This window comes from Herpailurus yagouaroundi, unplaced genomic scaffold (assembly GCF_014898765.1).
Source record: "Herpailurus yagouaroundi ecotype Mexico unplaced genomic scaffold, PumYag 162, whole genome shotgun sequence".
Taxonomy (NCBI): domain Eukaryota; kingdom Metazoa; phylum Chordata; class Mammalia; order Carnivora; family Felidae; genus Herpailurus; species Herpailurus yagouaroundi.
In genome coordinates, this window is record NW_024412403.1 from 74,892,133 (window position 1) to 74,906,412 (window position 14,280).

General features: G+C 38.6%; 2 protein-coding genes across 7 annotated transcripts in view; both read left to right on the forward strand.

Moving 5' to 3' along the window:
- ATP13A3 (ATPase 13A3) overlaps positions 1–9,348 on the forward strand; it is an 89,160-nt gene extending 79,812 nt beyond the window's left edge. For 4 of the 5 annotated variants that reach the window (XM_040484942.1, XM_040484941.1, XM_040484944.1 and 1 more), the window contains one exon: positions 5,830–9,348. In XM_040484942.1, the coding sequence (XP_040340876.1) occupies positions 5,830–6,027 (198 nt within the window). In that variant the 3' untranslated portion in view covers positions 6,028–9,348. Of the gene's footprint in view, positions 1–3,367; positions 4,007–5,829 lie in introns of those variants that run through there. The other variant, XM_040484945.1, reaches the window with a different exon arrangement.
- A 4,639-nt stretch (positions 9,349–13,987) lies between these two features.
- Positions 13,988–14,280, forward strand: part of GP5 (glycoprotein V platelet) — a 4,504-nt gene continuing 4,211 nt past the window's right edge. Inside the window, exon 1 of one of the 2 annotated variants that reach the window (XM_040484948.1) lies at positions 13,988–14,092. The gene's annotated coding sequence lies outside the window, so the exon portion shown is untranslated. Of the gene's footprint in view, positions 14,110–14,280 lie in introns of both variants that reach the window. The other variant, XM_040484946.1, reaches the window with a different exon arrangement.

The following is a 14,280-nucleotide window of genomic DNA, read 5'->3' on the forward strand; positions in this document are numbered from 1 at the left end:
TCCACTTGTTTAGCTGTAGAGAACTTGACAATACAGTGTCTCCTTGCCTCATGATCTGACCCATTGCTGTTTGTAGGTGCGTGATGGGCTTTTTACATATGCCAAGTCCTAAATCTTCTGCTCATCCTCAGCCAAGAGGAAAGCTGTCAGAGTTCAAGAGGATTCCCTGGCATTTCTGAGTTGGGTCACTCACTTATTTTTAGCCTTCTTTTACCTAAGTAGCAACTTCCTGAACTTTATTTTGGTAGTTTAGTAGGCTCGATGCCCAGAGTAATATCACAGATTGCTTTCTTTTTAAGAGGTCCTGTGGAGTGCCATTTCCTTTTTTAATGCTTTATGACGAAGAGTGAAAGTTTGGTACTAATGGCATGTGTCTGGCTTCACCTTTAGTTCCTTTTTCTCAAAACAGTATAGTGATACAGCTAGAACTGTATCAGGGCTCATGTCCATTAGTGAAATCTCCTCTGTGTCTGAGTTTTTTTTCCTTTGGGTTACCTCACTACATTACTTCAAGGGGTGGATTTCGGCTCCTATCATCAGTCCTCATATGACATGTTTGCATTGGCAAGGCCCAGGCCAAGGAAAACATTTACATTGAGTTTTCAGCTCTTACTGTTGATCCAGAAAATGCAGGGGTGCCTGGCTGGCTCAGTTGGTGGAGCGTGCGACTCTTGATCTCAGGGTCATGAGTTCAAGCCCCACATTGGGTGTAGAGATTACTTTAAAAAAATAAATAAAATTTTTAAATAAGAAATGCAGATTCTGAGGAGGCATTATATATCCCTATTTAGTCAAAAGTGGGGGGTCATAAGCCTCCTTTAAAATATTTGAATTGGACATTTCTCCTCACTTTTCAAACAAAATTAAATGAGAGACAATTCTATTATTTGCTAAGTCTCTGTTTCCTAGAAATTTGTTAGTATCTGTCCTCCTTATTTTATTTATTTTTTTAATGAATTTTTAAAATGTTTATTTATTTTGAGAGAGACAGAGTGTGAGCAGGAGAGGGGCAGAGAGAGAGAGAGAGGGAGACACAGAATCCGAAGCAGGCTCCAGGCTCTGAGCTGTCAGCACAGAGCCCGATGTGGGGCTTGAACTCACAAACCGTGAGATCATGACCTGAGCCGAAGTCGGATACTTAACTGACTGAGCCACCCAGGGGCCCCTCCTCCTTATTTTAAAAGTCTGTGTCTCTCATGTGGCTTCCTGTCTCTGAAGTGTTCAGAGGAGAGAGTGAAGGCAGAAAGTGGTCTAGAATAGACAAATCCAGCATCCCCTGTGTGTTTGCCACCTTGTTCTGAGAATCACTGAGCAGACAACGATTTTAGTCTTCAGTTTCTGTGATTGTGATTAAGAAAGCATTTTTAAAATTACTGGCTTTAGAAAAGAGTTCTTATAATGTGTTAGCACAGAGTGATACACTTTCATCTTCTGACACTTTCAGAATGTGTAATGTGGCTTCACTGTTCATATTTGTGACCCTTCAAGAACCAGTCAGCTAGTTATATTACCATAAGGTCTCCATCAGAGACCACTCTGTTGCTCGCCACCCCCCGTCCCCAGACATTTGATGGTGTCTGGAGACATTTTTGGTTATCACAATTGGAGGGGAAGAGGGGTTGCTACTGGCATGTAGTGGGTAGAGGTCAAGGATGCTGCTAAATGAACATCCTATGGTAGTACGCAGGACAAACCCCTCCCAACAGAGAATTTTTAGTCCAAGATGTCACTGGTGTCAAGGTTGAAGGTGAAAAGAGACTAGAGGTGAGAGTGGCCTGCTGCATCAGGGACTTCTGTGGCTGCCGTAATTCTCCTGTGCCACAAACTGTTGTTCGTGTCTGCCTGCTCTGTGCTCTTTTCTACCAAGAATCACAGGAGATCTTCTCAGACTGCAAGTCCCAACTGTCTATATTATTTCTGGGGGATGAAAAGCCCTATTTCTTTTTTGTCTTCCTAACCATATAGACCCATATAGGTTGAAAGTTTCAAAACAAGAGGCCCTGGACTAGGCTCCGGGTCTTAGACAGTTGGATTGGGAAGTCAAGAGCCTCATCTGGAAGTCTCTGATAACCTTTTCTAAAATACCTGATAATCTGTAAGGTACTGTGCAACACCTCCAGGATCCTCCCAAAATCTTAAGGTATTTCTCACTTCACTCTATACGTAAAGAAGCAACATTCAGTCAACTTGCCATGGTTATGCCATCTACTGAGTGACAGAGTTGGGCGTTGAAACCAGGGTTTCTGATTTTAAGAAGAGTTTTCTATAGAGCTTTACCCTGTTTGGGAAGATCTGTGCAGCACATTCTCTTGCTAAGAAGCATTGGTGCATATCCCATGTCTGGTAAACTGAGGCCACTTAGTGGTAGATGTGGAACTAGGATTACATCATCATGTAGTTTGATCCCGCCTGAGGATTTGTGCCTGATTGTTTTCCTTTTGCGGGGGAAAGCAAGTATTAGTTGTAGTCCTTATGCCACTGAAAGATTGTTTGAGCTTACTTAGATAGAATGCTAATTCTGGTTGTCTTTATTTTTATATTCGGGATTGGTATGGAAGGAGACTATTATGAAAACCACAGTATCATTACAGCATTTTTCCCACAAGCATGGCTTTATTCCTTTACATGCTACTCATGAAAACATTTTGTAAAAGACACTGCTGAAAGTAAACTGGCATTGGGGTTCTAGAACCAGCAGCTTGGAATGGTCTAAGAAGCAGGAGAATTTTAGCTGTAGATCTTTTTGCAAGTTCCTTGTGGTTTCTCTGTTGGACTGTGGCAGCTTCTTTCCCATCTTTGAGGGATACACTTGGTTGTTTAACCACTCCTTCCAGTTGCTACGGCTACTGTGTTCTCCTGCTTCAGGGACTTATGCCTAGGTGTTTGGGGAGACCCGAGTGCTCATTCTGAGCCCTGTGCTGCTCCACATCTGCCTTCTTGGTGCACAGAGCTTCTTTCTCTTCTTGCTACCATCATCTCTCCCTTGGTTCATTTCTCATTCTAGCATGCCTGTAGCACCTGTTATTTTCTCTACCAGTGAATTCTGTTGTATTTGAGGATGCATGTGGTATGTTTGTTTCAACTAACAAACCTGTGCTTGCCTATCGTGTACTTCATGTGTATGATATTTGGGGGAGGGGAGGGTACAGGAACAAAATGTTTCCAATTTAAGCAGAAGGGGGATCCCCTAGTGTTTCTTGTGACTTAATTTATTTTTTCTAAATTATAACAAGTGTACTTGTTTTTAATAAGGAAATAGGATTTAAAAAAAAAATATTCACCTTAATGTGGAAGGAGTTCTATTTAATTGTGATTCTGTTTGCAATGAAATTTGTTTTAATTTTATTACTTGCCACACTTTCTACAGGTAGGAAACAGTGGATATAGGTATATATGTGTCTATTTGTGTGTAGTGTATGTGTGTGTCTCTTAAATTTGGAGACCCTGGGCTATGATTTTCCTTAACTCAGCGTGCTATGCTTGCCACATTGCCCTTTAACCTGGATGGCTCATCTGGACAGACAAGGCCTATCTTTTCTTGCCTTTTTTTTTTTTTTTTTTGTCTTTTCTTGTGGTCCTTTAACAGTGCTGTAGGCTGTAAAATAAAAAGTGACAGCTTTTGGATTGATTTAGGAACAATGATCTTTCCTACAATTACATTGAAGAATTAAACACCTTTGGGAAAAGATAGATCCAAGTAGTGAGCCTCACCTCAGGTTAAATGTCAAGGGTTATTGTATATGTGCTTGCATGACATGTGTATGTGGAAAGGAATTACAGTTGACCCTTTAACAACACACGTGTGAGAGGTGCTAACCACCCCCCTCACTGCGCGGTCCAGAATCTGTGTATAACTTTTGACTTCTCAAAAACTTAACTACTGATAGATAGCCTACTGTTGGCCTTACTGATAAAATAAAGTTAACACATATTTTGTGTGTTGTATGTATCATATACTGTATTTTTACAATAAAGTAAGTTAGATAAAACTTGTGACTACAGAAATCATAAGGAAGTACTGTATTTATCAAAATGTGCATAATCGGACCTACACAGTTCAAACCCATGTCGTTCAAGGGTCATCTGTATTTGTTATTTGGATCACCTTGAGAATCCTATATCTAGTCTCTTCTGTATCCTAATGCCAAATATTTTCTTGTAGACTTGTTTTAAGATGATGATGATAAACTCTTTTTAGCTATGACAGTAAAGACGCTACTAGATAAATGATCTCCAGCATCTACCTGCCCCCCAACCCCCTGCACCTTACTTGTGACCACAGTTTGTGCCTGTGAATTCCTGGTACCAGTGCAGCTTACCATGTTTGTTGACAAAATAAACTAGAAGACCTTTAAAATTTTTTTTAAGTTTTTAAAAAAAAATTTTTTACTGTTTATTTTTTATTTTTGAGACAGAGACAGAGCATGAACAGGGGAGGGGCAGAGAGAGAGAGGAGACGCAGAATCTGAAACGGGCTCCAGGCTCTGAGCTGTCAGAACAGAGCCCGACGTGGGGCTCGAACCCACGAACTGTGAGATCATGACCTGAGCCGAAGTCTGACGCTTAACTGACTGAGCCACCCAGGCGCCCCATTAAAGTTTTTATTTTAAAGTCTTTTTGCTGCTCTCCACTGGCCAATTTAGAAACATATGTTTCAAAACCTGTGTTATAGCAAATTTGCCTCTCTCAATGATGAAGCCATTTGGGTGTTAAAATTAGAATGTTGTCTACCTCGGTTATGTTACACTTGCATTTTGTGAGATTGCCTCCGTTGAGATTAAACCTACTCGTAGTTTGATGGCAAAACAAAACAACCTGGGATTTAGATTTTGCTCTGGAGAAGCAACAGCCAAAATAATTAGAAATTGACTGTTGATCTTCAGAGGTGAATATGACCACAGGTCTCTGAATAGTCATTTTAGTTACCTGATTTCAGGTTTAGTTATTTATCTCAAATTTCAATTAAGACCAGTTCTGAGGGCCTATATTGAATTTACATTTTTGTACAATTACTAGGGACTGCTTTCTTGTTCTTCAGAGACTGTTTATCTAAGATCACATTCATTAAAAACATCAGGATTGATCCAGAAGGATTTCAGTGCCAGCAGAGCTTTTTATTACGAAATAATTCTAAGAAATAGTACTCAATTTACCTTTTCAGAAGTAATTTTCTGTGTACTTCTTTCCCATAGTGGAACACCAGGGGACACTATAATTATAAAATGAAAATTTTTTTATGTTAATGAAAGTGTGTTAAAAGAAGTGATTGACAATAAACATGATATAAATTCTAATTTTGACCTAACAATATTTTCATCGTGCTTCATTTTTTGAAAGGTGACATTCACTAACAGTAACAATAATATTTAAAAATGCTTTCTTCCAAAAAATGATCAGCGGCTAAGTTGCCAGGAGGAATGGTATTAAGAGATAATTTGAGATAGAATATGAGGGTCTCTATATTAAATATGAAAAATGTTTTCTTTCTGAATAGTCTAAAGTTATTCTTCGTACACTTGATGTTTTATGTGTTATAGAATTATAAAACCCAGATCTGCAAATTTTTTAAAAAAATGTATCTGCACACAAGAGGATAGGTACATAAAACTAAATAAAATGAAATTGCATTGATAATTTTAAAAAATCTTAAAAAATATGTTCCTAAATAATTGAAAGCTGACCTTTTTTACTTGAGTTTTTTTCATTTGTCATATGCAGAAGTCATTTCCTCTTACTTTTCTGTGTTGATGTACTGTGCTTTAAAAAACGTGTTAAAAACAAGCAGCCCTTAATCTACTAGTGTGTTTTTCCCCCCCCTTATTTTCTTAGGCGTCCGTGGATCGGTGGGGAAAATGCTGCTTGTCCTGGGCCCTGGGCTGTAGAAAGAAGATACCAAAGGCAAAGTACATGTATCTGGCTCAGGAGCTTTTGGTTGATCCAGAATGGCCACCCAAACCTCAAACAACAACAGAGGCTAAAGCTTTAGTTAAGGAGAATGGATCATGTCAAATCATCACCATAACGTAGCACTGCGTCACTCCCAGTGGTATGCTGGTAGCAGGAGAATGTAATTTCCGGACTTTCCGATCCTGTGCGTCAGAATGGCACCATTTCAATTTATGTCATTTATGTCTCTTCTAGTATAGCTGATTTGAGAGGTTTTTTTTTTGTTTTTTTTTTTTTGTTTGTTTTGTTTTGTTTTTAAATAAGACAGTTGGCCTGCCAGTTAAATTCATAATCAGTCTGTAAAGTCTTATGTCTGTATTCAGGAACTACATATTACATATATTACATCTATTTCCAGAATTTTCTTGTTACCCTCAGTGATGCTCTTTAAATAGGGTACAGAAGAAAGTTGATATTTGATAGGTTTTTAGACATCAGCTTCTGAGACTTGGTTAATGCGTTTAAATATATTTTCACAAACCCTTACCAGAAAAAGCCCTCATTAATTTACCACCCCTAAATTTGTGATTGATAAATAAAATGGGTGTTAATTAGCCTCTAGTGAAAATAGGAGAAAGCCTGTTTTCATTTGATTCCAATATTTCTTCCAAAGAATTCCATATATACACAGACCAGTTCCCTTTGATAGCCTAGGGGTGAGTTTTATGATGTTGCTTATAGAACAACTCAGGTAATTTCCATTTATGGTTTTATAATTTCTGTACAAACTGCCTGAGTTTTATTTTTCTAATCAGCAAGGTGCTTCACTGCCTTCTTCAGCTGTCCCTCAAAGCTATTGAATGGATCTTGTGATCTGTCTGCTGTCAATAGTACGATTTACTTCAGTTAAATGTTGTAGAACCATAGAACCATTTTCACTAGGAAAAAAAGATTATTTCCTTTGGCAATAGAGATAGATCTGTCTTTCTAATATCTCTTCATAGCTATTTTTTCTCTCAGGTTTTATCATTTTAAAGATTTTTCTTTTCTTCTAGGTTTTTAATTACTTAAAGACAAGATAATAGTGAGTTGGTTTTTTTTTTTTTTTTGAGTTTTTTGAGTTAGACTTTTACCTCCTAAAAATTTTAAGGGTTGATATAAGTCTCCTATCAATAATGAGGCTTAAAAATGAGTGGTTTTGAATGACTGCTACTTTTTCAAAGCAGGATGAACTTGGTGAATTTGTTTTATGCCATTAGATGGCGCCAGAGGTCAGAGCTTATTTTGGATTGGATGTTTACAAAGGAGCATTTTTTGGTTGTAAAAATTTCTGGGGGGGGAAATTGAAATAAAGTTAAGACTAGACATTAATTGAGCCAAAAGAAATGTGAAAAAGATTTTTCGCCTGTTTTATCTGGTTAGTGTTTAAATTTTAAACAAAATTAAAGTAACTTTAAAAATGCCTTTCTAGGTAAGATCCAGCAGCTTGGCAAAAGCCCACAGTTACGATAAACAAGGAAACTGATATTGCTATAAAATGGACACTAAACTGCTAAAACTGTGGGACATTATCCTATGTTCTTCCTTAACTGGTAGCATGCTTGTGCTTTCCACTTCTAGCTAATCATTATTTTCCTGATAGATACGTCCCAATTTATCAGATGTTAGCTGGAACTATAGAACCACACGGTTCTCATTTCTTATGCTGCAGAGACCTGAATGATGTTTGGTAACTATAGGAAAATGTAAGTTACACTCAGGATCACTGTTATTGCTTATTGCCACTGATGAATGATTCTTATAAAAATACAATCGAAGTTTTCCATCAAAAAGTATGATATGATATTAATACACCTTAGGTAAGAACAGTTGTTCCATGAATGATTCTATGAAGCTATGCATCTTAGACCTCTTGAGCTGTGATTTAGCACTGTTTTCTATAGTTACTTATCTCGATCATTTTTTAATTTCCACATTCATTTCTGATATGTAAAAGTGTTATTCTTAAGTGATTTCCCAGAATTGTAAATTTTATTATTTGATTTAAATACTGAAGCATATAATTAAAGTAATTGCTAAGTAGCAGCTTAAAAATCCAGTTATCGGATTGTATTTAACATCTTTAAGAGCATGATCATAAAAAGCTATATTTTTTACACCCTTTTTTTTTAACATTTAGATTTTATAAGGGTTTTATATCTCATTTGTCCATATTGTTTTCAAAGGAATGAGGTTTTTAGGTAGGTGGAAAAGCATTTGTAGGAAGTTACATTTCAACATAGACAAGGTGGGTTGCTCAAGTTGTAATTGATGGTTTCCAGAATGTTATTTGAAGAATGTCTGTGAATCCAGGTGTGGGTCCTACTCAGTGCCATCGATAGACTGAGTTCTCTCTCTGTAGATCACCATGACATAGTAATTTTGATTCTGAATTTCACATTAAATTATTTGAGTGTATACAGACCTAAATTTAAAAATCTGTACATATATTATTTTGATGTATTAAAGATTAATAAATATTGCCGATTTAAATTTTATTTATGCACATACTTAAAGGACAGAAATGTCCAGGAAAGTAATTGTTAAATAATGATATGTAACTTTTTAACTTTTTAAATAAATAACAAGATTTTTAATGTGTGTCTCCCTCAGGGTTGTTTAAAGTTTTTTGTTTTTTTTTTTTTCCTCCCTCAAATATAAATAGTGGTAACTATATGTTTTGTATCTTCTAGCACCAACTGCTGTAAAGCAATGCTGCAAATAATGCTTGAAGAAAAGTGGCTAAGCCAACAACAAAAGAAATACTTTTTATATTAGTTTTATAATTCTTACATTTGAGAGCTTTCCAAATTGCACTTGGATTTAAACAGAACTGTTGCAGTCTTGACTCTTATTTATTTTGTCTCCCGTGTTTGTGAAGATACTGCACAGTTTCAGAGGCATGGCAAATAACACATCATTGTCTATGTATTCTGTTCCCCAGCTGGCTATAGATCCACTATCCAGAGAAGAGCAAAATTCAAGCTTTAGAAAACATTCTATAAGATCTCACGCATGCAATTTCGACATATCTGAAAATAGGTTTTTGTATATTTATGGTGGGAGGTGGTTGGGAACTTTTGACAAAATGTGGGGTGTTAATTTTTGTACAGTCTGTGGGCATTTACACATATTTTTAATGTAATAAAATTTGGTAATTATGTGCACATTAAATTAATAAGATAGTTACTTCCTGTTATGATTTGTGAATTCCCTAAGACTTTGGATTTTTTTAAGTAACTTTATATCAGAAATGATACTGCATCTTTATATTTTTTAAATTGTATTGCTGCTCAAGAATGGTACCCTGATGTCAAAAAGGCATACATTCATAATTGTACATTCAGCACTGTAAATAACCTTATGAAATCTTTTTTGGATTGAAAGCTATTCAAAATAAAAATTTAAATGATTGAAATGACATTTTTTTTCCTGCGTCCTTCTACGTTTGTGTGCCATTTAGCTATACAAGTACTGCCCTCTCTGGATCTACTTTCCTACTTAATACTTCTCCATTTCCTCCCCCCCCCCTTTTTTTTTAACTTTGGATTTTTGAAGGGAATAAATACCACATCCCACATATTTATCACATTGTGTGTGTGACCATCCTGTGGAAACCCATCTGTCAGATACAATGTAGAATCAAATGTTAACAGCGTAAGAAGGTCTGAGGGAAATAGTGAAATACAAGCCTGGAGGCTTATAATCTATTAACAGTTGGGAAGATCAAACCCAGAGCTAATGCTACGTAAAACATGGTAAGTTTGAAGCGAAATGGCAGCTGTGGGTGCAAAAAGAGCATTCCGGGGAGAGAGAAACTGTGGAATTAATTACTTGGTGCTAGAAACCCCAGAGAAGGCAGGGTTTGTGCTGGGCCAGGAGGTCTCTCCGGACGTCATGGGTCCTACAGGAGATGTGCGTCCTCTGCTGTGGCCTGTGTGGCTGGCTGCGGTGTGATGGATTGAATGGATGGTGTGAAGGTTTAGTTTGAGTCCACATTCTTTCCATTCACTATGGTTGTGTAGCAAATGCCATGTCCCCACAGCCTGTGTATGTGGGCACCACCGTCCTGCATGTCTCTGTCTTCCCTGTGTGTTGCTTCCAGTTGCCATATTTTGAGTATGTATTGCAGGGAAGGAGGGAGTTGTAGGAGTCTGGATGAGACTGTCAGCGTTCAGAGTGCCCTGGTCTCTGAGTCACCATCCACCGAGGAGAAAAGCCTATCTCATCCAGGCAGACAGAAAGGCCAAATCTTACAGGCCAGGGTGACTTTTATACAGGAGTTGCCTCTTAGGACAGCAGATTTCTCAACGTTTATTTATTTTTGGGACAGAGAGAGACAGAGCATGAACGGGGGAGGGGCAGAGAGAGAGGGAGACACAGAATCGGAAACAGGCTCTGAGCCATCAGCCCAGAGCCCGACGCGGGGCTCGAACTCACGAAGCGCGAGATCGTGACCTGGCTGAAGTCGGACGCTTAACCGACTGTGCCACCCAGGCGCCCCTAGGACAGCAGATTTCTAACCTGTTCCGTGAATCCAAAATACGAAGGACGCAAAACACTGGAGCCATCAACTTCATTTCGTTGTTCAAAATAACTTCTCGGGGCATCTGGGTGGCTCAGTCGAGCGTCTGACTTCAGCTCAGGTCATGATCTCACGCCTTGGGGGATCTCTGTTGTCAGCCTATTGTCGCAGAGCCTGCTTCAGATCCTCTGTCCCCTCCCCCGCCTGCGCTCTCCCAAAATAAATATTAAAAAAAATACTTCTCAATATCCCATCCAGATTTTCAACGAATGGACTCACAATTTTCCTCTACCGTCTGCAACTTCCATACCCTTCTTGGGCATTCGAGTGTCCTGCTCTCTTCAAAGAATTAACACTTGGAGGTCATTCTGATTGGAGTGCTTCCTGGGGAAGTAGGCCACAGAAGCCTACCAGAATTTGACACGAAGTCTTATGCTGATTTAAAATCTATACAAATCATGTATATATACTATGTTGCCCTTGTTATACATCATTCTGTTAGACATCAACACTTGCAGCTCCGATTTTTTCAAAGTCCACATGGCATTCCATTGCATGGGTATTTTCATAATTTAGATGACTACTTCCCTGTTGATGGTCATTTAATTTTCTTTTTCTGTTACAAACAACCCTGCAGTGTTTTTGTGCACAGTTTTTTTTTAAGTAGGCTCCACACCCAATGTGGGGCTTGAACTCATGACCCTGAGATCAAGAGTTGCATACTCTACTGACTAAGCCCATAGGTGCCCCATTTTGTGTACAAATCTTAATGAGCATAGACACGGTGTATTTTTAGCAGAACTGCTGGACAGAGGATGTATATGTATATTTGTAATTGGTTGATACCGCTAAATTTTCCCCCAAAAGTTTGCTCCAATTTATAGTTCTACCACTGTAGTATGAGAATGTGTGTTTCTTCATACTTCATAAAGTGCTAGATATTTGCAGTTTTTAAACATAAAAAGGTTATTTCAGTATGGTATTGGTACAGGGGTTATTAAATAGCCCAGAAACAGACCCACACATTCATGAGATGGTTGGTTCATGACTGTGGTAACATTGTTGTTCTAATGGCAGAAGGAACTGATTTAATTATATGTAAATGGGGCTAGGCCAGCAGATTATCTTCGTGGGGGGGGGAAAAATGGACTCAACTCACACATCATACACAAAAATGAATTCTAAATGGGTTAAGGATCTAAAAACAAAAGACAAAACTATAAAACTCAGGCATTATAGGAGATTTTATGGGGGGAGGAGGAGTGGAGGATTTATTTCAATACAAAAAAATCATAAAAGATTGATAACTTTGGCTATATTAAGACTTAATATCCCGGGCACCTGGGTGGCTCAGTTGGCTAAGCATCTGACTTTGGCTCAGGTCATGATCTCATGGTCTGTGAGTTCAAGCCCCACATCAGGCTCTGTGCTGACAGCTCGGAGCCTGGAGCCTGCTTTGGATTCTGTGACTCCCTCTCTCTCTGCCCCTCCCCCCCCACTCATGCGCTTGCACGCTCTCTCAAAAATAAACATCAAATTAAAAAACAAAAAAAGACAACATCCATAAAAAGACATCATGAAGAAGATGAAAAAGCAAACTACCAACTAATTGAAGATAATTGACATCTATAACTGACAAAGGATTAGTATCCAGAATATATAAAGAATGCCTACAGTTCAGTTTTCTGAAAGACTTAAACATACATATTTGCATATAGGAAAATGGGCAAAAGAAAAGCACCCAAATTTTTTAGAAGATGAAGCACAAGTGAGCATTAAAAATATGAAAAGATGGGACACCTGGGTGGCTCAGTGGGTTACATGCATGACTCTCGGTCTCTGCTCAGGTCATGATCCCATGGTTTGTGGGACCCAGCCCAGTGTCAGGCTCTGTGCTGACAGTGGGAAGCCTGCTTGGGATTCCCTCTCTCTCCCTCTCTGTCCCTCCCCTGTTCTGTCTCTGTCTCTGTCTCTGTCTCTCTCTCTCTCTCTCTCTCTCTCTCTCAAAAGTAAATAAACTTTAAAAAAATATGAAAAGATGCCCAAGTTCATCATTAAGTGGGGGAAATGAAAAAAACCACCTGGAGACAATTACTTCCTATGAATGGTAAAAATTAAATTTAAAAAATCAATTCCAGGTATGGGCAGAGGTAGGTATGAAGCACAGGAACTGCCACACACTAGGCATCATATATTGGTACAACTACTTTGAAATGCAGTTGGACATTCCTAAATTAAATTGAACATGTGCACACCCTTCAACTCAGTAATGCCATTTTTTAACATATTCTAGAATGTTTTTAGCCTTATTATTTCTAAGAAGAAGAAGAAAATGAGTGGAGCATTGGAGAATGTTCTTTGCTTTATTATTCCTAAATGGGGAAGAGAAGAACTGTAATAAAGAATTGGGGGGCACCTGGGTGGCTCAGTCGGTTAAGCGTCCGACTTCGGCTCAGGTCATGATCTCACAGTTTGTGAGTTCAAGGCCCGCGTCGGGCTCTGTGCTGACAGCTCGGAGCCTGGAGCCTGCTTCAGATTCTGTGTCTCCCTCTCTCTGACCCTCTCTGCTCTCACTCTGTCTCTCTCAAAAATAAAAGTAATGATAAAATTAAAAAAAAAAAAAAGAATTGGGACAACATGGCAAGAAAAGGAAGACTCGAAGTGTGGTCCATTTGGGGTATGGCTGCCACAATGAGCCCACCATGTCACTAAACTTTCCTAGCATCACAGAGTCATAATGTGCTATTTTATGGAGAAACTGCTCTCCTGCTCTTATCATTCCTTTGACAGTAAGACTCAGGTTACAAATGGTCTCTTCCGTTTGAAGATATCTGTCATTAAAAACCAGAATATGCCCTCTGAGATAAAGTCCTTTCCATGACTTTTATTCTGGTAAAGTCTTTATCCTCAGGATGCAAGGATACTTCCCTCTTCCTTTGGAAAGTGTTGAATCACAGGCAAAGCCCTAAGGCTTTCCGTTGCTTTGGGGTGCAGCACCATTTCAGGTAAGGCCAAATACTTTAAAAATTAGGGATGGGCAACTGGAGGGCTTGGTTAGTCTATATGTGCTAAGATATATGAAATTTAGTACAAAAAATGATTTGTGTACAATTCCACTTGGGAAACACTGTTTTGGCAGATTAGTATTGCTGTGCATATTTCACATGTACTTCAATGCCACAAGTTGGTATTAATTTTTTGTTAAGCATCTTAGGAATGATAGCTCCCTGTCAACAATTCTAGCTCTATGACCCTGGGTAAGTTACGTATCCTTTCTGTGTCTTAGTTTTCATCATCCTTTAGCTGGGGTTAAGAATAATAGCTACCTCATAGGGTTAGCATAAGGAGTGAATGAATTAATGCAAATCAAGTGCTGAGAACCATGTATGGCATAACGTGATAGATATTACCTGTTTTTCTCACTGTGGCTAAATAGAGGTGTTCGCTATTCGAGGGTGTTATTGTTTTTGTAGAATAAGTACCATGCATACAGCATGAGTGTGGTAAAAGGAATCAGGTGGTGGTTGCTGTTGTTTTTTACAGACTTTGCCGTGCCCTTCACGACTGCTGGTTATAGCCACCCCTGGGTAAAGGCGAGAAGATCAGGGCTCTCTTCACCGTGGGCACTGCTCAGTGATGCATGTGAGACATTCTTGAATGTGAGAATAATTATTTTCATCAGTTCTATGTAAGGATTTTACAGTATTGGCTTTGAAAACGCTTTAACTTTAAGGCTTTAAACTGAGAGTAGAAAATCGGTAGAACAAAAGGATGAGACCTCGCAGTGTAGAATGAAAGTCTTTTCATCACCTCCTCCCCCCATCCCCCAT